The sequence below is a fragment of the Hipposideros armiger genome, unplaced genomic scaffold, assembly GCF_001890085.2.
Source record: "Hipposideros armiger isolate ML-2016 unplaced genomic scaffold, ASM189008v1 scaffold_570, whole genome shotgun sequence".
NCBI lineage: Eukaryota > Metazoa > Chordata > Mammalia > Chiroptera > Hipposideridae > Hipposideros > Hipposideros armiger.
In genome coordinates, this window is record NW_017731920.1 from 835,799 (window position 1) to 858,982 (window position 23,184).

The window sequence follows — 23,184 nt, forward strand, 5'->3', positions numbered from 1 at the left end:
ATCTTCTCCCTCTCTAAATAAAACCTTGAGTGAGAAACAAAAAAAGTCACAAATAGCAATTGTGTCAATCTGTTTACACTCTGAGATGCAAGTCGCTCAAGAGATTGATGTAGATTTGCAAGAGGTTAAAGGTAACAAACATAAGCAAATTACTGTTAGTTTGAGCTAAAAAATAATATCTTTAATCTTAGAGAGTTACATTGTCTACTTACTTATGAAATGTATGACTGAAATTTTAAAAGAAGAAATACTCACCATGCCCAGGTTCATACTGGTTTACGGTCAACTGATCAGGTTTATATCTAATAAAACCTTCCTTCAACCATTTCTCCAAAATGCTATCACAAATGTCAGGAAGACCTGAGGTACATAAAAGTGAAATATACTGAAATACTTATTTTGCATGTTTTACCCAAGAATAAAAAAATAGTCACTGTGAAATAAATCACACAGCTTTTAATTTAGTTATCAGATTCAAATATAACAATAAACCCACAAGCAAAGTAAAATAAAAAGAAAACCTTAAGAATCTTTTAAAGTTACTCTATTGGATTTTATTAAATCCGATGTCCAAAATAACAATTTTGCTGACAATAATTTTGATATTTTGTAAAATTATAAAATTTACTATATTATATACTGGAAATCAACCTGACCATTTTCTTTTTTATTTTAAATTATTCAATTTATTTTTGAAATTATTTGTTTTTAAAAAACAAATTTCAAAGTGGAACTTATTTTATTGGAATCATAAATGCTATTTCATGAAAAAAGGAAACCTTTATATAAGACTAAAGCATAAAAATATGGATAAATTAAACTCCAACAAACAATTCTACCAAAGGATTAATATCCATATTATATAGTAAATTCTTATGAATAAATTAGACATCTCATTAGAAAAAACTGGTAGAGGATAAGAAAAAGAATTCATAGGAAAGGAAATACAAATGGCAACCTCAGGTAATTATAAAGCTAAAAGTTTAACAATATCTCATGTGCATTGGGTCGGGATGGGGGACGTACACTTGGTGAGAATATGTTGGTATGCTGTTTTAGGGAGCAATTTGTCAGTATCTATTAACATTTTTAAATGAACATAACTTTGACACAATTCTAATTTAGTAATCTACTTTAGACACTCTTGCTTGGTGCGTAAGAGGCATATACAAAGAGAGTCACTGCAGTGCTACTTGTAAAAGCTAAAAACTAGAAATAACCAAATGTCTATCCAAAGGGAACTAACTGAATAAGCTATTATTGTCATTAAATAAAATGAAAACCTATATAAGATCTCCAAGATATCATAAAGGGAAAAGAACAAGTTGGAGTGATACATGTAGTATATGAATATACAATTTATATAATAATACATGTTAACAATGATATACTTCTATAGGCATCTAGGAGGTCTGACAATTAAGTTCACAAAGTTGTTGCAACGATGTTGCTAACCTTTTTTGATATCAAAGGGATTACTCATTATGAATTTGTACCAACTGGACAAACAGTTAACCAAGTTTACTATTATTTGGAAGTGCTGAAATGGCTGCATGAAAAAGTTACACAACCTGAACTTTTCGCTCACAATTCATGGCTCTTGCATCATGACAATGCACTAGCTCACACGGTACTGTCTGTGAAGGAGTTTTTAATCAGGAAACAAATAACTATATTGGAACACCCTCCCTTCTAACCTGATCTGGCCCCTAATGACTTCTTTCTTTACCTAAAGATATTGAAAGGAAGACATTTTTATGACATTCAGGACATCAAAGGTAATATGATGACAGCCTGATGGCCATTCCAGAAAAAGAGTTCCAAAATTGCTTTGAAGGGTGGACTAGGTGCTGGCATCGGTGCATAGCTTCCCAAGGGCAGTACTTCGAAGGTGACTGTAGTGATATTCAGCAATGAGGTATGTAGCACTTTTTCTAGGATGAATTTGCAAACTTAATTGTCAGACATTGTATATTTGGATGTAAACTCATTTTATAAAGGATTGGAATAATATATACTAAACTGTTAATGGTACTACTTCTAAGAAGAAGTATGGAAATCAGGACAATGTTCAAGAGGAACATTAGCTTTATCTGCATGTGTAAATTTTTTAACACAAAACTGCACTATTTAGCTAATTAAAATGTTTTAAATTTAATCAACTGTTTTGAAAATTTATCTACAAATGACAAATGAAACCCTCAACTATGATATACTTCTATTATATTAAATCTTTTTTCTGACCAGCATTTGGTGACAATTACTTACCTCCAGGTAATGGTTTATCTTTATCTACATTGTTGTTCTCATAGTGGAATTCATAACCAAAATGCTTTACCCTTCTGTGTTTTAACGATTTTTGAACTGTATGAAGAGAAGAAAACAAACTATTTGGGTAAAAAAGAATTTCATTCCTTCATATATTTCAAAGTCAACATTGTAAGGATTAATTGCTTTAGCAATGGCAACTTTTATTAATTATTACATAATTGTCTTTAATAAAATTCACCATTCTACCTCACATCTGCTGTTCTTGTTAGTTAAAAATTGTAACCAACATTCACCCAATCAATCTGAAAGTGCTAAACATGTATACTGCCACTCACAAGACTGCTAATGATCTGGAAAGAGTCAGAATAACTAATTTGCAACTATCTGCAGGAGACTCTTACTACATAATAAGGGTATGGCAGTGAACTGCTGATTCCTCATAGGAAATTTGCCTTACAGAGGAGAGAATCAAATATGATAATATATATAAAAGGGCTTATAAATGTTAGGTCTACAAATGCTGGCTAATAAATATTAACTAGTTTGGAGTTTAAAATTGATAGCTATATAAATGTTATTTATTATTAATGCTACTAAGGATTGTTGGTATGACTTCCTCACATTGAATCCAGGCTACTTTCAGTAATTTTGAGGGTACAGAGTTTTAATAAACCAAAGGAAGAGAAAAAAGGGTTAGTAATGGCATTTTGCAGAAACTTTTAAATAACAAATTTTAAAGGTTTTACTTACAATTTTGATTGTCTGTATCTTCTGTCCAGTTAACATTTTCCAAAAGCATTTTCTCATCCTCAGAAGAAATAATTTCTTCTATTACCATGAGGCCTGGAGGTAAGGCTTGAAGCCCCAACTCCTTCCATTGTGCTGTGGGAAACCAAATTAAAATAGTCACATACAAAACTTAGTTCCTATATACAAAAAATTCTGTCCAATAGCCATTTATCAGCTCATAAAACTCCCAATCTCATTTTAAGAAATAAGAATGATAAAAGGCATAAAACATATTAAAAGTGCAAAATTAAAGACCAAGATAAAAATTTATCCACCACAATTACCAACAGCAAATAGAATAATATTTACTTAAATATTCTGTTTGATCATGATTAAGCCAATTTTTAAAGCTCACTAAGAAATGTTACTCATAATATCTATAGTATGCCCCTCTATAAACAAGTCAGATTGTCTATAAATACTGAATACAAAAAATTTAATGCTAACTTTTGACCATAGACACTAGCTATGGTCAAGTAATAGAAAAATATAAAATAACATAAAATTTTCTAAAATAAAAATATTATTGTATAAAGAATTATTTAGCATATGTTTAGCATAAAATAATTTAAGAGCCCATGTCCTTCAAAGTTTTAGATAAGTACAGCTCTAAAAAAAAAAAGGAAAAAATAATTTATGATTAAAGGGAACAGTGTAATTAACATTTACTATTAGAGATCTGATCATTCTTGTTACAGACATGATTTCTGAAACTTTTCTGTTGAATAGTTTCATCTTTGATGCTTTAATGTAAAAATCCACAAAAATAATAAGTATCTACTAGGATTTTATTAATATTTCAGAAATACAAATAGTGAATCATCTGATATTTACCAAGTGCTTACTATATGTCAGGCATTATATTATTTACTAAGATTATATAAGGAAAACTTTGGGGAAAGTTCCTTAAAAACAGGTAATTTACAGTATTTAGTTTTTCTAAATATATATATATTAAAAAGAATTAAAAATATCTCTTTGTAATTCAGTGGCTATCTAGTAGTAGATATCAAAGCAAGTATCAAAACATTTGTGACAGTTTTATCCTCCATTCTATTCTCTAACTCATTTCTATTAAAAATGATTTCCAAGGTTACAAACATGATTGCAACAATCTTAGAAGTACATCTGGATCTAATGTAAGATTTTAAATAAAAATGACTCCAAAACTCACTTTGTGCAATTTCTTAAAGAATGTTCAATATACTGATACTGAATGGGGGAAAACCTAAGGACAGTATTTTCTGATTAAAACTTACTCCTAAACCACTCATTTTTCAAAATTGATCACAAACATAAAATATGGAGGTAATCTAGTTTTTATAATCTGTAAAGCTTAAATCAGATTTAAAATTAAATACATACAAGCACTAAAAATTACAACTTTTAAAATGTATCTTTAAAAAAGTCTTTAAAAGTTTCCTTTGAGTCTTATTTTACAAAAACATAAATTTGATAAGATTATACTCACCTACCCACCCATAGGATATTTAAACAAAATTCTCTAACTGCCTAAGTAGGTGGCAGATGATTATAGTAGAAAGAGACTAGATGTCTAAATCAAAGTTCATCTCTCAACATATCTCATTTCCATGGGACAGTGGTGAAAAGAGGTAATAATCCCTATATTTCTGTAAATCACTCAATAAGCTTTTATTTAAATTAGTTAAATTCATTAATTTAAATACAATTAAATTGAAAAATGAGTACCTCAATCACAATCATGTTGGAAGCACAGATATCAACATATGAACATTTCCATCATCACAGAAAATTCTACTGGATATCGCCACTATAACGCTTTAGGGATCTTTGGTGGCTAAAGGTGTTGGGTTCCTCCATAAATATGAAGCTTAGCACATAATCATTTAGGTTACAATTAATTCTTAAGTAACTAATCACAAGCTTCTGAGTAGATACCGTAAAATAAATTGGTGATCTGAATCCTCAACATTAAATTGTGAAAAACACAATGACAGGTAGCAGGGTTCCAAAATAACATGCATAATAAATATATTGTTAGGTTGGTGGCATCAGCTCCTTAAAGACAGGCTCTGTCTTAATTTACCTCTCTTCAACCACTCGTCCCATGCCTGGCACCAACTAGGTGCTTACATAATGTTAAAGGAAAAAGGGCTGCTTCACGGATGTCCTATTTTGTTTCACAATAACTGAACCTCCCAACCTAGGTATGAAAAGGAAACTCAAACAAAAGCAAAAGCTGTTTTTTAAAAGATACCTGTATAATAATACCTTTTTCCACGAAATTGAAGTATAGAACGATCTTTTGTCCTAAATCATCCACTATTTCTTTTCCGTTGAGAGTAACATAGGCTTTCTTGGATTCTGCTATTGTTTTGTATCTTACAAATGAGTAGGGCTTATTAGGAGGCATTAAGAGAGCATCCACCTGTCCAAACTTCTCTAAAACTGGAAGCAGTTGGTTCCTACTCACGCCATTACCCAAACCACCATTGGCAACAACCAGGATCTTAAAACAAACAAACAAACAAAAGAAACATGAACAATTGATATCAACCTATTTTTAAAGATTTGAAAATAAGATAAAATAAGATTATTTTTAAATAAGATTTCTACAAAGGTGTAATCGAGAAAGAGAAAAAGGTTTCCTTATAGCGGTTATTTGGTTTTCTAATTTCATAGAAACTATGTAAATCAATTTACTAAATATTTAGGGATTAAAAAGTTCTATGTTGTAAATAATGCTGATTTTTAAATAGGCTTTTCGGTAAAATATTCATTTCTTAATGACTACATACAAATTAAAAGATAATATTTTACTGTTCAAATATAAATTTAACATAATGAAAAACAAACAGGAGGAAGAGAGGAGGAAGGAACAAGGTGTTAGTTACTAATACTTGTTTTTTTGCCAGATACTGTGCTTGCTATATATTTTTACCTACTTAACCCTTATGAAAATAATTTTTACAATAATTCTACAAAGTTGGTAATATTAGCCCCACTTCATCGATGAAGAAAATGAAGATCAGAAAATGTAGGTTACGGTAGTGATTAGGAGCTGGGTTTCAAACCTATTTGTCAGTTTCTAGAATTCACACTTTTGATATAACCATTATACAATGTTTACTAAAAACTAAAAGTAAAAGTACGGACTCAAAGAAAAACAAATTACAGGTTATACTGAATATAAAATTTTCCTCTGTGTCTAAGTAATTCAGTCATTTTATAATTACAATGTTTTCCTTTTTAAGTTTCATGCTTACTTCTTATCATTTGCAGTCTTGCACTAAACTTTATTCAAGGGTTTTTTTTGGGGGGGGGTCTCCTATTTTTATTCTGATGCTCAAGGCCTACTGCCCTTATAGTCTTTATACTTAAAAACATTCTACATGGTGTTGGGATCTTTAATTTTTGATCCATGCCTCCTAAAAACTTTGTAGCATAGTAAAAGTTGATGATCTACTCTCATCAGTTCATTTATACCAGGTAAAGGAAAACTTCTAAAAAGGATCAGATAGTAAATATTTTAGGCTTCATAGGTCATGTAAGTATCTGTCACATAATCTTGTTTTTATTTAAAAATCTTTAAAAATGTAAAACTCACTCTTAGCTCACAAGCCAAATTTGAACTGAGGAGAGTAGTTCACTGGCCCCTGATTTATACTAAATTAGAGATTAGAACATAATGTATTAGTTTCATATACACAAAATGGGAATATCTAAAACCTTGTTTTAAAAGAATGTAATAGAATTGTTAAAATGAGATAATAAGAAAGGCAAAATTCTGTTCTTTCATGGGACAGCCAATACTTTGTATGAATACAAATATACAAGTAATAAACAACACACTAATACAATACTCTAAAATATGGTATAAAATTTAGCCTCAGATGGCTAGCCCTGACTCTCATTCAGTGAGGCTTACAAATTAAATTACCAAAATAATTTGGTTATGTGCAGCCATAGTCACAAAAACATTTCCATATTCCCAAATCTAAGACACTGCAATGATTCTGTAAATGACAAGGTTCCACTATGGTATCCAGGAACTGAGGAAGACAGTGAGGTGTGACCTGAGGAGTATCAGTGGTCCTCATAGACGTTAAGTGATTTGTAGGCAAGCCTAACAGCAGACCACACAAAAACAAGTTCAGTAGGGGATGGAAGGGAGAAATTTATTTACTATTACATATGAGTTATACAATATAATTAAATGTAATAATTGTTTTATTCATAATTTTTCAGCCAAGCAATTTTCCCAGTAATATAAAGTAGAGAATTCAGAATATTTGTGTTATCTTCGGTTCTGACAATTTATGGATCAGTGCTCTAGAGAAATCTCACAATGGCTATAAATTTCTACAAAGGTACCTATATTCCTAACACATGGTGAAAAAAGCATTTGTTCTCCCCAAATAGATAACAGATAATTGGAGGCCCTTCTATAATTCTACTCTTTTCCTTTAAAAATACTATGGAGAAAAATATCAAACCTAAATAAGTTGACATTTTAGAATCCACAAAGGTAAGATTAAAGCTTCTAGGGATCCGAAAGAAGAGACCCAACCAGAAACAAGCTTCAGAGGCAGCAAAAAAACTTAGCCCATTTCTTTTATTACCACTTCTCTTCACGACCTCTGTAAGGAAGAAAAAGCAAGTTACACTTGGGAGGAGACGACGGAGGGTATGTCAGTTTAATCTTCTGAATGCTGCACAGCCTCTGCGGCTCTTGGAAGAAAGTGTGTGCAAACATATTAACGCTAATCTATTATCCATTCCAATCTTTTTATAGGAATTTGGTTTAAATTCTTTGAAGTCATTAATATTTAAGAAAATATTTTTTAAAAAAGAGTATAGTCCTTTTACCTGCTAAATTTAAATCTCCCTCAAAGACAACTCATTCCTAAACTATGATGCAGCACAGAAGACAGCAAGAAGCATGATATGAGAGAAGAGTATTGGTCTGAGAGTCAAGAGACCTAAATTTTAATCCCAGCTTCACCTTCTCAATTGTTTGTCTTTGGTCCTTGGTTAGATGAAGGCTAAGCTTCCTTCTTGCTCTTATCCTTGTACCTTTAGAACCAGAAAAATATAGAAAGGAAGGAGGGATGGAGGGAGGGAAGGAGGAAGGAAGGGATTCATATGGTATTTTAATGGCTAGTAAGTACTGCCATATACATGTTCTCTTTTTAATCTAACAATCCAACGGGATTTTTAAAAGTATGCAATACAATGTCCTTACAAAGGAAGAAAGCTGAGATCAAAGGATACTGCTCATGTCCAAATAAGTGGAGAATCTAAGAGTAAAAGTAAGTTTTTCTAATTCATAGCCCAGGAAGTCTCACAGTCCCCTATATATAATTTAATTATTGCCATAAGATAATGAAAAGGCTTTGTAAATAAGGTCCAATAAACATAAAATATATTACAGCATACAATCAAATACTTTATAATACAGATGAAGTTACAAAGAAAAGAAACAAGATTGAACTAGGATACAAAAGATGTAGCTTTAGGTTTCAGCCACCTTGTATCAATTACAACCTCTCAAAACCTTAGTTTTCTCACTTATCTCATAGGATTTTTTAGAGAATTAAATAATGAATATAAGTATGCTTTGTAAAGTGTAAATAGTTGTACAATGTTATTGTTATTAACACATATCCACAATTTCCTCATAGTTAAACCAACACAATCAATGGAAATTCAAACTAAGCTAGACTATGTCCCAAAATAGAAGGTTAGCAGCTCCTAACATATGGATACTTAATATAGATATAGCACATGACTAAACAATTACAGCCTTCTTTCTTCTCTGAGCAATTAACAAATATTACTACAACACGTTACATGGCAATACATTTACGGGGTTGTCGGAAAAGTCGTGACGTATTTTTTTCTATGTTTTTCATTGCAAAAATGCATCATGACTTTTCTGACAACCCAATATATTCAACGGATAAAAATAGTTTTAGGTCACCTGAGTGACACAGGATACTGTTTCAATGCCTTCATGTCTCAGCAAAGTATGCCTGGCTTTCATCTGTTTCCTTAAGAACTTCTTCTCAGTTTTACTGAGTTTGTAATTACTTTGATGGTTGCTATCCATGGCAATACTGAAAAACAAAATAAGTACAAAATGTCAACCTTAAGAGTCCTGAGGGACAGTTATAATGATGCTATTCACATACTCCATAGTTTATAAATATTTCTATTTGACACCTTTTTTTTAAATGCTTACTTTACCTTTTGCCAAGAGAAGTGAGAACAAACAGATGCATGGACAATAAAGAAATATTTAAAAGGTAACAAACAAGCAAGAACACCTCCTAGCATCTCTTGGGGTTCTACAAAACGTTCCAATGCTCTAGCTCTATTAAGTGAGCTATTTTACCCATAAATGATATATCCCTTTACTTATGAAATTCTAGGTAAAATGTGCCACAAATGTCACAAACATAATGTTAAGAAAGAAAAAAACATTCACAGAATATACAGTATGATTCCATTTACACAAAGTGTAAAACTAAAAAAAACCTCAAAAGGCATATATCATATATATATATATATATATATATATATATATATATATGCAAAGAAAAGCAAGGAAATGATAAACACAAAGTTTAGGAGAGAAGTTATTTCTGGGAGGAAAGAGAGGACCGTGATATGAAAGTGACACAAAATCATTAAAGGTACTTCTTAAGCTGGATGATGTTTTAAGTATTATTTTTTTAAGCTGTATGTGTTATATATTTTTATATCTATAATTTTTTGAATAACAGATATAAGAACCCCATAGAATTGTGTTTTCATTTTACTGAAACATGTCAATCAGCAAGTAGTTACTGAGTGCTTTCCCGGAGGCCTTCACAATAGCTAAGTCAGCACCCTACATCATGCTTTATTATAGTAGCCTACTTTATTTTGTTCACAGAATTTGACACAATTTATGGTGATTCATTATTAGTTTAATTCCCCAATCAGGATGTTAACTCCGATAGCAGTTATTGAGCACACTATGTGCTCAAAAACTTGTTGAAGGGGTAAATAAATGATAACGGAAGAATACACAAATACCTATTTATAGTCTCAGCACTCTGCAGCATACAACTACAATACACAGTTTATGCTTTCAAAAATTTATAAGTTAGTTGAGGAAAACAAACACTACACAATGAAAAAATATGACACATCTTTATATAATTGTTAATGTCTTTAGGTTGTGACACGAACTAGAGACAACAAAAAATAATATATATTAAACTGGAAAAGTTTGGGAGAACTTCAAAACAGAAGGGGACTTAGGCAAGAAGGACAAGAAAAATATAGTCATATGAAAGGGCAGGTATTCAGTGAGTCAATTTAGAGCAGATCTAAAATCAGAAATGGATGTGACTGGCAAAGACAATAAGAGGTAGGCATGATTTTTTAGAGCAGAGAATATTGGCTGGCCCTCCAACCCCATTCTTCACCCACTTAAAAGTCTTCAAAGTTAGCAAACGAAATAAACTTAGTAAGTTAAATAAAATTGTTACCATCGGCAGAAAGAAGAGGGCTGCGGGGAGGGAGAGGGGGAAAAGGGAAAGACGAAGTGCGGGAAACAAGGAGCAAGGAGAAGAGATCATTGTAGCTACAGCTACTTGTAATAGCTGCCCTCCTCCTGGCTTGCTCACTCCCATTATTTTGGGAGTGTACTATTTCCTTTCTCTTAATAAATCCACTGCTTGCTTAGCTTTGTTTGTGTTGCTTATTCGGTACATCCTGGAATTCCTTCCTGTGACCATACAAGAACACTTTTTCCCCCGGTTACAATATCATATACCAAAACAGCTCGTAACCAGTAAAAACTCTACATACTAACCTTTATGGATACAAAAATAAGTGCTTAGTCTACTGAAAGAACTGACATACAGGGTGCATGTGATAGGAGGTAAGGCCAGTACAACAGGCTGGCTCGACAGCACAGTAGGGAAGAAAGAGGCAAGAAAAAATGCCAGCCTGATCTAGGGAGGAGGCTGTAGGAAGAAAGGACATAGGGAGAAAGGGAGAGGGCAAAAGTAAAGTTCAGGTACAATCAATAGGCCTTGATGACTACCCAGATATGAGGGAGAAGAGTCACAGATCCCTTACTAACAGTACAGAGCCTGAGTGACTGAAAGACTAGTGACGTCATTTCAACACTGTAAAGGAAGGTCAGGAAGAATTGCTAAGTGAGGGTGGTAATGAGAGTCAGATTTCAGATTTAGGATATAACATGTTTGAAGTACTGGTGAGATACACAGTTGCAATGTCTGGCTGGCAGATGACAATATAAAGTTGCTAAAAGGAGAGGGAATGAGGTCCGCAAGTTTCAAGAGTCATCATTACATAGGAAGGGGTGAGCTGAACGGATACTTTTAACATTGCACTAATTATAATTGTTTATTCTAATGTTTGTCCCCTTCCACTGGACTATGAACTCTTTGAAGACAGAGATTAAATTGTATTTTTTTTTCAATGCTATGAGACAGTATAACAGTGCTTAGGAGTCCAGGTTCTCAGTTCAAATTTCAGCTCTACCACTTAGTAGCTGATCCTGTGTGAGGTAATTACTTATTTCTGTGTTTAGGTTTCTTCACCTATAAAATAGGAATAATGCCTATTCTTGGCACATAACTCCATCCAAACTCTGGACTAAAAAACTTGACCAAACTCTAGCATGGCTTCTAGAAGCATAAAGCAATATCCCTAGGATGTCCCCAACTACCCATTAAAATGCCTGCCTGAGAAAACTCAAAATGCTGCCAAGAAATTTTACTATTTGTTCTTATCTCCCTTTCTTAGAGCATTTATTAAAAAGGGCTTACAATTACGAATATGTATTTCTTGCAATTTAGAAATGTCTCTCTCAAGGACCTGAGAGCCATTCCTTTAAAATGAAAACATCGGGAAGGACAGAGCCTCCATCTCCCAGTCTCTGCGGCAAGATAGAATCCAAACTTTGATAACTGCCAGTAGCTAACAACTGGCCTAGTTGCATTTGCATCAACAATCTTTTGTAATGTTCACTTCTCTGACTTGACTGAGACCCTCGCCCTACCCCTTCCTCATTCACCCTTTAAAACACCCAAATCAGGGCCGGCCCAGTGGCACGATGGTTAAGAACAGGCTTGGGACGCCAGAGGGCTCGGGTTCGGATCCCACATATGAGGGCCAGTGACACTGCCCTCCACAGCTAAGATGCTGAACAACAGCTCAACCTGGAGCTGGGCTGCCATGAGTCACCGGCGTAGGCTGCAGCCCCTGTGGCAGTGGGTTGCCATGGGCTGCCATGTGTAGCCAGCAGCCAGCGTGAGCGGCCAGCAGCCAGCGTGAGCGGCCAGCAGCCGCAGTGAGCGGCCGTCCAGAAGCCAGCGACTGATCTGCCTCGCCTGGGAAGAGCGCAATGATGGTGCCAACTTGGGCCAGTGAAGCAACGTCCTCCACAGCTAGACTGAAGAACAAAATGGCAGCAACTTGTCTGTTCCCCTTTCCCCAATTCCCCAGCACTGTTCCCATCCCCCCAATTCCCCAATAAAAATCTTTTAAAAAAAACCACCCAAATCACTTCTGCAGCTCTTTCCCCTTCTATCAGTATTACTAAATAAAATCTGCTTTCACTGCTTTAACTAATGTCCACCTGCATTAATCTGACACAATCTCCTAATTTTGTTAAAAGGATTAAATACATCTATTACTAAATGTAGTGTTAATTTCCAGAAGAGTCTGATCAGAATGGTTTAATTAAAGAAAAGCTAAGGGCTCTCAAAGAAACTATCTTACTGCCATTCTATTCCAAGGTCATTATCTTTGGAACGGCATCTTTGCAGTATGCAATGGAGAACAAGGGATGAAAGAGCTAAGAATGTGTTTCTTAATATGTCACACGAGCAAAGGCTACAAAGTAGAAGAAATGAGAAAGAAAAGATGTTGAATACATCGTTTTACAAGTATGATACTAAGTCCAGCACCAGTAGATGGAGCCTCATAATCACATTTCTATCATTACCCTTCTCTTCTCCTTCCGTCAGGCACACAGTATCATGTGAAGAAACACAAGTCCACATAGCTCTGGAGGCTCATTTGTCCCCCATTCCAGAGACTTGGCAATGCACTGGCCCAGCAGGTCTGAATCACCTCAACAAGGGTGATACCAGCTGCTGAGGTCTGGAGGTGCTTCCTTTCTAACAAGGCCACTTCCCTGGCCAAGGAATTTTCACTATTGCACAAAGGCTTGGATGCTCCTTGCCATGTTATGGAAATATTATGAGATGTTACAGGAGTGAGGTCACTATTTACTAGAATACTAGCCAAGCTGAGTCAAGTCTAATCATGTCAGGCCTAAGCACATTCTCTGTAGGATAACAAGAGTTTAGAGATCACACATGTTTTGCGAGTAAGTTTAACCCCAACATATCCAATTGGTTATTGACCTAAGTGGTACTAGTAGTATGTGTGTTCATAACCTCCTTAAACAACAGGTGCCTATAATGAACCAAGCAGTATAAACAAATGTTCCTGTGCTTGTATGTAAATTATACTTAATAGCAAAAATGAGAAGGAACTTAAATTCCTATCAAATGAGGCCTGATTATAAAGTACAGCACAGGTATACAGAGTATACATATAAATCTCTAGGACACACAAGAAATTAGTGATATGGGTTGTCTCCAGGAAGGGGAAATGGGTAGATTGGTACAGGAATGAAAGTTAGCATTCCTCTTCTGTAACTTCTGAATCTAGTAGCTATTCAAATTGCATCACCTATTTAAAAAGAAAAAAAATTTGAAACGATTACAAAAAAATTGACCCTGTGGTCATATCACCCCATTTTAATTCTTTGAACACCTACTCTATATTTTTATGCCCTCATTAATTTGCTTATTTACTGTCTTCCTCCTCTAATTTACTAGAAAGCAAGCTCTGTGACAGTAGGGTTTGTCTGTATTGTTCACCTGTAGCACTCAGCACCTAAAACAGGATCTAGCATCTAGTAGTCACTCAATAAATGTTTACTGAGCAAGCCTAAACTTATTAACTTACTAACCCTGCCATCTTGCCTCCTAAACCTCTTCTTCACAATTCTGAGTTTGGTGGCCCTCTTCGGTGTTTTCATTAATGCCTGGTGCGTGTCTCTATCTCTGCAGTTTTCACATTGTACTGTAATTACACTTGTGTGTGTTTGTGTGTTGGGCTCACCCAGAAGGCTGTCATCTACTTGAGGGCACAGATTTGAGTGCCTGGCATCCAGCAGCCACTCAGTAAATATAGAGGGTGCCAAAAATATGTATACATATTTTAAGAAAGGAAAAAACTGTATTAAAATTGTAATACTCAATATATACCGATAACAAAAGATGAATACAAGTCATTTGTATACATTTTTTTGGCACCCCCGGTATTTAATCAAAACCAGAGGCTGACATTGGCCCAAAGGTCTCTGGGGTTACTCAAATAAGAAGAGCACAGGAAGATTCAGCTGTGTGAGGTACCAGACCACGAACAATGCCTTTTCTTCACTGAATTGGCACGGGTCAGAAAAGCACAAGAACTGCCAGGCCAACATCCCCCAGGCTGCAACCGCCAGTCCCCAAAGGAAACAGAAAACTTTCCTACACGTAGGCCTCCGCACCAAACACAAACACGTGGCCCTCAAACATTGGCAGGACCACCCAACGCACAGACACCCTTCTGCCCAGGGACGCCACCAGAGCGCTTCTGGCGGACATGCCTCCTCTCCCTAAGTTCTCAGCCCCAAACGGGTGAGCCGATAACAACCGGAAAAGGCCGACAAGAGAAAGCCATGATTTGCAGTCATGCCCGCCAGTAAGAAGTGCCACAAACCTCCGCATCAACTCTGGCTGGGGTCTCGTCACGCGGGCGCTCTCGCCTTCACCAGCTTCTCCAATTTATCCCTGAAAGCTGCGGCGGGTACCCACTCCCACGTCACCTCACCTGGGCGCAGCCATGTTGGAGAAAACTGCACTACATTTCCCATGAGCCTGTGGGGCGATGAACGGAGCTCCCACAATCCTCTTCGCCTTCCAAAACTCTCTATCGAGAGTCTTTGACCCGTAAACCCTTCTCCGTTACAGTGAAAATTCGGTTGTCTTATTTGGGTGCATAGGAAGCGTTACGAGTGCAGCTTATTTTAGGTAGCACCCAAAATGGACACAGTAAAGCAGGTTTGTGTCCCTCGGTCCATCAGTAATGTCCCCCTCCTTGGGCTGTTAGTGCATCTTTCCTCCTGAATCTTAGAGGAATGGGAGAGGGCCCTGGGGTCTGAAAAATGATATCGCATGGGCGAGAGAGAGGGAGGTGAATATGCATGAACGTGCCAGAGGAATGGTGAGTACCACAGAGTGACAGGAAGATGTGTGCAAGAATGTTGAAAGAGGTAGGACAGAGAAGGTGGGCCACGCCAGGTTATAGAAGACGGTTCCAATTTGTAGGCCTAGGGGAGTCCCTGGAAGAAATGGAGCAATGTGACCAGAGCTTCTCTTGGAAGGTGAGAGGAGACACTAAAACTAAGAAGACTGTTTAACAGGCTGTTGCAGTGGTAAAATGAAAAGTAACAAACTGTTAAGTGGCACACAGCAGTGGCAGAGAGAAAGGAAAAAGAGTTGGTAACATCAAAAAAGACACAGGAGAGGGGAATGATTAACCATTGTTCCTGCTCTAATGTTACTTGTGGGGTGTGACTATTATAATCATTTTGCCTGCATTGGATTATGGGCTATGTAAGTGCAGGGAAGGAAATGACTTCCCTGTAGTGCTGGTAAACGCCCCTATCCACATCCCCACCACAGTGGACTCTCAATAAAAGTTATGGTTGGCTTGCCAGGAAAAGTGGCACTGACAAGAGAGTGTTGCTGAGTAGAAGAATGATTTTTATGGAGAATAGGTTGGAAGAAAGAAAGAAGTTGGGAGGCAGAGAGGCAACCACTGCAATAGTCCAGGAAAAAGACAGTGAAGTTAAAGCTGAATAGCAAAAGAGAAGAGGTCAGATCCACCAGACATTGCAGAGGAGAGGATAAGGGAAAACATGTTCAGTCACCCCATTGCGGTCTTGCTTCTGCATTGCTAGATGGTTCAAAAACGTTCTCGTAGGACTTTCTGGGATGATAGAAATGTTTTATAATGAGTTGTCCACTATGGTAGCCACTGGGCACATGTGGCATTTGAGCATTTCAAGTATGGCTGGTACAACTAAGGAACTGAATTTTGAATTTTTAGAGGTTTGTTTTAATTAATTTAAATTTGCATAGCTGCATGTGGCTAGTGGTTACCAAATTGGACAACAGTGTAAAATACCCCCTTACCTCCTGTTGGCCAAATTCAATTATTTCATCTCTGTATCCATCCTACTTGAAGATACTGAAGCTTTTAAAACTTTTGAATTTCTTAGCCTTGGTGACACCACTCTCTCTTATTTCTCTTTACACATCCTGATCACTCATTTTCAGAATTTTCCACTAGCTTCCCTCCCTCTTTCGACAATTAAATGCAGGCTATCCTTCAGGTTTTGTGTTTGGCCCTTTTCTCTTACTCCTGTCTTTCCATGTCTGTCTCCCAGAGTTGTAAAGATATTTTTGAATCATTCCCTAATCTTTATCTTCAGGCCTGATTTGCCCTTCTTCCCCTGGTTTCCATTTAGGAGGCATTTTGATTTAGTGAAAAAATATGGGCATTGGAGTATGACCTGAAGTAGAAACTGCAAAACAGCATTTACCTTTTAGGATTAATGTAATAACTGACTACCATACATAAAGTAGCTGTTAAGTGGTTGTTCATTCCTATTCTATTCTTCAGCTCCCGAGTTACAGGCCCAAATTTCCAATGACCTGCTGTCCATCTTTGCCTCTGTATCCTTAGAAAAAGGTGGACACATTTAAATTTTTGGATACGGTCGTTTTTATACAGGCCTTTACCTTTTCTCTCTGAGGAGATGACTCCCCAAAATGGCTTATCTATTCTTGAGGTTGAAAACCTGCTTACTTCACAATTTTTTTTTTCTGCAACATTCAAATAGAAGAGAATAAAGAGATAGCAGATAACTCAGAGTGCAGGAAAATCTTTGGGCTGGCCAAAGGACTGGGATTTGTGGATTTTGAAAGGTTGTGATAAAATGAATCAATTTTCAAAAAAATGCTTCCCTTAACACTATAAGAAAAAAAAATCTTTAAAATTTATAAACAATTCATTTTAAACTAACTAGTTTGGTGGCTTCATACTATCATTAATCTCTCAAAGACCCAAAAATACAAAGATACTTGCCTAAATCAGGCAAGCTTCAACACTAACTCTACTGGATGTAAATCCATATTTCATATAATCTTTGTGATCTTTTCTAATTTGGGGAGTAGACTTCTTGTTAGATCTGATTAGATGGACTTAGCTTTTACTTACATTGTGGCTAAGAACTCAGACTAGAAGTATCAGTGTTGCCATTTTCTGTTGGTATTTGTCCTTGAATTATCTTTATGCATCTTTACTGTAGGGAATTTAGACTGCTCTAACCCACTTGTCCATTTTGCAAACATAGTTTTTTGGATTATATAAGCATTTACCAGGTACAAAAATAATGGCTTGCGTAGAGCAAACAAGGGAAGGTGCCGGAGGCAGCACCCCTGCCTGCACACTCCCACTCTTCTTTTAGAGCTCCTCTCAAAGTCTGTGACTGTGACAAACAGACATGCAGACTTAATGAGGTCTCCAGTATACCAAATGTGAGTGGACATTAATCTGCTTTAGATGAAACCATAACTAGAATTCCCAAGTGTTCCAGATACCTGAGTTGTGCAAACTGCAGGTTAGAGGCTCCTGCATGTTTCTTAGACGATGGGCCTTAGACACGCTGCATCAGAATCACTGGAGAACTCGTTAAAAACACAGTTCCAGACCCCACTAGACATAGTCAACTAAAAGCAATGATAAGTGTTAATAGTTTCTCTGAACCCCAATGAATTATATATAGTACACGTTTCAAAATCTGTGGGGCCAGGGCCCAGCAAGCTTACCAAACAATCCTGCTTTTGCAAATGTTCAACCATCAAAGAAAAATATTCTGTATTATTCATCAGCATAGAGCTCTTTAAAAATCTACCCCAGAGTAACAAACTGCCTAGTTTCTAATATATTGGAGGTTTGTATTTTAGGTGAAATGTTTTAATTTTATAAGGTACAAGGGATCAAGAAGCCAGATGATGCAGCACTCAGATTAACAAATTATTAAAGAACCCATACAATTATGTCTCAAAACAATTCTAATTATTGGCATGTCTGTATCCCATTTTACAGATGTAGCAACTGAAACTTGAAGACAAAGTATACAAGCTGTTTAAGTAGAAGATATTTTTAAAGAGTGATTTACATTCATGTCTGTGTTCTCACATGAATAAAAAAGGCTCCATTTTATAAGTTAAAATATATCTATCTACAACTGCATTTTAGTGAGATATAAAAGTGCTAAACACTTTACATACATTATTATTTAATACTAACAATACCAAAAACAGCCCTAGGAGTAAGTTTTATGCTCTCAATTTTACAAATGTGGAATCTGAGACTCAGAGAGGTTAAGCGACTTTTCCAAGATCACACAGTTAGTGACCAAGGCAGGAGTCTAACTCAAGATCCCTCTTCCAATTGCATGCAGTATGCCAAGGACACCATTGCAGAGAAAATGCCTTTTAAAAATACATTTTGAAGTCTATTCAACCGTTATAAGTCAAATATAGACATGACAAACATGAAAAATGTTTTGTTTAAATGGTTACATCTTTTAAGCAAAGTACATGCAAGAATAATTTATACAGTATAACTTCTAAATCATCAATAAAAATAGTGTGTTTAGAATCTTAATTGAAGGTATAGATGCTATATTATAAATTTTAAAAAGACAAGCAGCACTGTCTTGTTTTCTTCTGTTGTTCCAACTTACAGTGTCAAAAATAACATTGGCTATCATCATTTTCCTCATCTATTTGAAATTATGGCTTAGGGTACTATGTGGTTAATAGGAAGTTAACTGGATCTAGAATTTACTTTTCAGCATCTCTGGGAAGCCTGTTGACATTCTCAGGGTGAGGAATTAATAATTGATTAGCATTGATTATGGAACTCCTCATGAAATTTAACACACCATAATGGAAATAGATAGCTTTGAAAAATCATTTGAAATAAGAAACTTAGTGAAGTTGAATTATTGAGGTGGTGATATGGGTAGACCATGATCTCAAGTTAAAAAATGTTTTCCATGTCTGTCAAAATAATTGTTTGGGGCTTATGAGTCTCTTACAGATGTCTTATGTCATCCCCTCTGTTACAGATTCCTTCAATAGATTTAAATGCTCTTTCAGTCCAATGAATATAAATTTTATTGTGACAGTGGCTTTGTGTTCATCAGGAAACAAAAGGAGTTAGGGACAAATTGTTAAAGAAAGAGGGGTCTACATCCTAAAGAAATACACTGAACTCATAGCCACATTCCTTTCAATGTAGCAGGCACCTTTGACCAGGAGATGGCAGCAGTGGAAGCAGGAACTTCTAGAAGAAGGCAGCCTGAGCAAATGCACTACTTGCAAATCAGGATTCCGCTTCAAGAGTCCGGAACCACCAAAGGCTTCTGGTTGATATGAACACCTTTAGGAGGTACCACGTCGCTGAAATGATCGCAGGCTTCTCCCATTCAGAGTCCAAATCTGAGTCTAAAAACTAAAAATCAAAGGTTAGTAGTATTGAGCAGATGTTACCAACCTTGGTAACAAAGGGGGGTCACTCAAAAATCAACCCAGTTTATACCAAGAAAAATCAACTGAAAGTAACAGACACAAAAGCACTGCAATAAGCAGAAAGTTTAAGGCTTTAAAAGAGCCACAGGTCACAGAACAAATAGCAAACTGACTGGGAACCAAGAATGTTGTTCCATCTACAAAACTTGACTGTTCTTCAAAATAACCTTCAAAAATGTAAATTTGCTAGTTCCGGTGGGCAATGGCGATATTAAGATGAATCTGGAGCCTGCCCTCAAAAAGCTCACAGTCTAGTAGCTTTCCTCTGTTCTTTTATTTGGAACGTGTTTCTTTGTTTCCCCATTCAGGCTGACTCTTTGTGCTTGCTTCGATGTATTAAGTGGATCCCCTAGGTCTCTCAGTCTTTGCTGGGTAGACTTATGTGGTAGGTGTCCTTTTATAAATGAATTGCTCAGTCTCCTTATTCTCCTGTGCATGTGTTCCAGAGGTGTCCCTTGCATTGTGTATCTTCTGTTGAAGTTGAGCTTAAATTGCTTTTGGCTTGTCGGTAGGTGGGATTAACTCCCGAGCTGATTAGCTGTGAGGATTGGCTATATCTACAGTGTATGAGCTGCTGTGTGAGGGTTGACCTCTCAGATGAGGTTTGGCCCCTATGGGCTCTTGTGCCTGTAGATAATTCTCTTTGGGTGTGTCTCTTTTAGGTCAAACTTGGTAATGCTCTGGTTTGATCTAGAGTTGGCCTCTGGGTGTGTTGATTCTTGTGCCTCTTGGGCTGGGCCCCTGCGCAGGGTGATTTCAGAACAAAACAAATCAACAAGCACAACAACAACAACAAACCCAAACACACTCACATGTAATAACATCCAACACTCAATACAAACGAAAGTTTTAAAAATACGAAAACAAAACAAAAGAAACAAAACAAAAAATAGCAACACCCAAAGGGGAAAAAAAAAATCAATACAGAAAAATGGAAAGAAGGAGGAAAAGTAGAGCAAGGAAAAGAAAAAAGAAAAGTAGAGAGAGAGAAAGGGGAAATATATATACTATATACATATATATTTTATATAATATATATATATTATATATAACATATATATATACATATATGTTATATATAACTAAAAATGATAACAATAAAAATAAAACAAACAGTGCCAGCCTTGGCTTAAGTCCACCAAGCTATCTCCAGGTTGTCCTCTGCTATAAAAAAACGCCTCTGCATCTTGTGCAGCCAGAGCCAGCCACCTGGTGTCCAGAGTGACCCCAGCAATGCAGTTCTAGATGAATGGGGCGATGGGGTGTAGTTGGTAGTTTTTACAAAGTCACTGCAGTTTCTGCTCTCACCTGCACAAACACACTCTGAGAGCACCACAATGGCTGTAATTCTTTTTTTAAAAAAATGGTTTTTTTTGCTTTAAGGCTTTTTCTCCATCTCTGTCTGTTACATCATGTTCCTTTGTAAATGAATTGGCTCAATCTCTTGTGGTCCTACCATGCCTACCACAGCCTAATAAACATTAATGGCAAACATAGCTTTTCTCTGTGGAGTACTTATTGAACGTTCGTGCTGTTGTGCTAGTAAAGCACTAGTTTCACTTAGGCAAAGAAAGGAAATAACCATATCATAGTCTATTCACAATAGGCCTGTTTAGAAGGTTCAACCTGGGGCAACATATGAATTTTATCATTTTATTGCAAGAGCGTAATAAAATAGGAAACAAATGAGCTGCAGCTGATGCTTTTACAGAACCTAAGTGTGTGGTTCTTAATCAGCTGTGTGCATTACAGTCACCTGGGAGAGTTTTCAAAAAACATATACATGGGTCCCATCCCCTAAGGAATCTGATTCACTAGGCTGAGGTGATGTTCTGGCATGTTTATTTGGAAAATAGTTACCCAAGTGATTCAGATGCAAAATTACTGTTCCAAGCATTCCTGGCCCTGTTCCTCCCATTTGATGAAAACCAGTTTCAACTAGAATGTAAAGACCATCCACAATTTTGATGGCACTCTCCATATAACTATGTGTACTAGAAATTTCTTAACGAATTCTTCACTCACAGAAGAAAATATTTTAGTTCATGCTTATAACGTAACCACAAAATTACAGATTATATTCTAGTAGAATTGAGCTACCAGCAACTCTTCTAGTGGGTTTTTCTGCCATTTTAATGAGAACAACAAAAACAATAATAATGTAGATAATGTTGCGACTCACTTCCTTCACCTGAAGCTGATTCTACATTGGGATTTTGAAAACACGATGGCATTTCTTTTGCAATTTTTATTTTTCTCTTGGATGCTTTCCCCCCTATTTTCTTATTTTAGGATACTTGTCTACTTTAATAGATGAGGCACCCCAGTTTCTCAGCACTTTAATCTAGAGACGAGCAGAACAGGGAACAGGAAAAATATAATTGAATTCTGTTCTTGTTAACTAAAGCATGCTTTTTAGTTTCATAAAAGAATAGACGTTATAAATTAAAAAAGACATATTGGTTCACCTTCTTGTGGTTTCTGAGCCTCAAAAGTTCTCCTAGTTCTCATTGGCTGCTTCTCTGCCTTTAAAATTTGTTGATAATCCTGCCATCTGTAGCAGCTGCTATACTGACTCCAAGGAAACATTGGCTGAAGGGATCTAGCAAATAAAAAGGATTTTAAAAGAGAACTTTATTTCCTCACACATTCAAACACAGTTTCTCATCTCCTTTATTCCCAAGTCCAAAGAATCCATTAAGTCAGAGACTTGTGAGAGCCCCCATGTCATTTTAGTTGAGTTAATACATAAAGTACTTATGATAGTGTCTGGAATGTAGGGAGAGGAATGGGGAGGTATTAGCTATTTTTATCACTTTTTATCATTACTTTTTTATGATCTTCAAGTGTCATTATTATCCTTGAGCTACAACTAATTTCTAAGACCTAAGCATGTGGAATCCCCTCTAGAAGTGTGTCTTAGTTACAGTGGACATTCAAGAATTGCTTGTTGGGCTGGCCGAGTGGCGCTATGGTTAAGAACTGGCTTGGGATGCCAGAGGGCCCCGGTTCAGATCCCACATATGAGGACCAGTGACACTGCCCTGTACAGCTAAGATGCTGAACAACAGCTCAACCTGGAGCTGGGCTGTCCTGAGTCGCCGGCAACGGCGTAGGCAGCAGCCCCTGTGGCAGTGGGTTGCCATGGGCTACTGTGTGTAGCCAGCAGCCAGCGTGAGCAGCCAGCAGCCAGCGTGAGCAGCCAGCAGCCACAGTGAGCGGCCAGCAGCAGCTGTGAGCGGCCATCCAGAAGCCGGCGACTGATCTGCCTCACCCGGGAAGAGCGCAATGATGGTGCCAACTTGGGCCAGTGAAGCAACATCCT

The 23,184-nt window shown here is 36.4% G+C and overlaps 1 protein-coding gene across 2 annotated transcripts in view; it reads right to left on the reverse strand.

Annotated features, from left to right (window-relative positions):
• Positions 1-15,038, reverse strand: part of ALKBH8 (alkB homolog 8, tRNA methyltransferase) — a 47,241-nt gene extending 32,203 nt beyond the window's left edge. Inside the window, exons 1-6 of one of the 2 annotated variants that reach the window (XM_019623948.1) lie at positions 14,911-15,038; positions 9,026-9,161; positions 5,314-5,551; positions 3,022-3,153; positions 2,269-2,364; positions 256-360 (exon numbers count right to left, since the gene is read on the reverse strand). In XM_019623948.1, coding sequence (XP_019479493.1) covers positions 256-360; positions 2,269-2,364; positions 3,022-3,153; positions 5,314-5,551; positions 9,026-9,161; positions 14,911-14,918 — 715 coding nt within the window. In that variant the 5' untranslated portion in view covers positions 14,919-15,038. The remainder of the gene's footprint in view (positions 1-255; positions 361-2,268; positions 2,365-3,021; positions 3,154-5,313; positions 5,552-9,025; positions 9,162-14,910) is intronic. The other variant, XM_019623949.1, reaches the window with a different exon arrangement.
• Between the last annotated feature and the right edge of the window lie 8,146 nt (positions 15,039-23,184).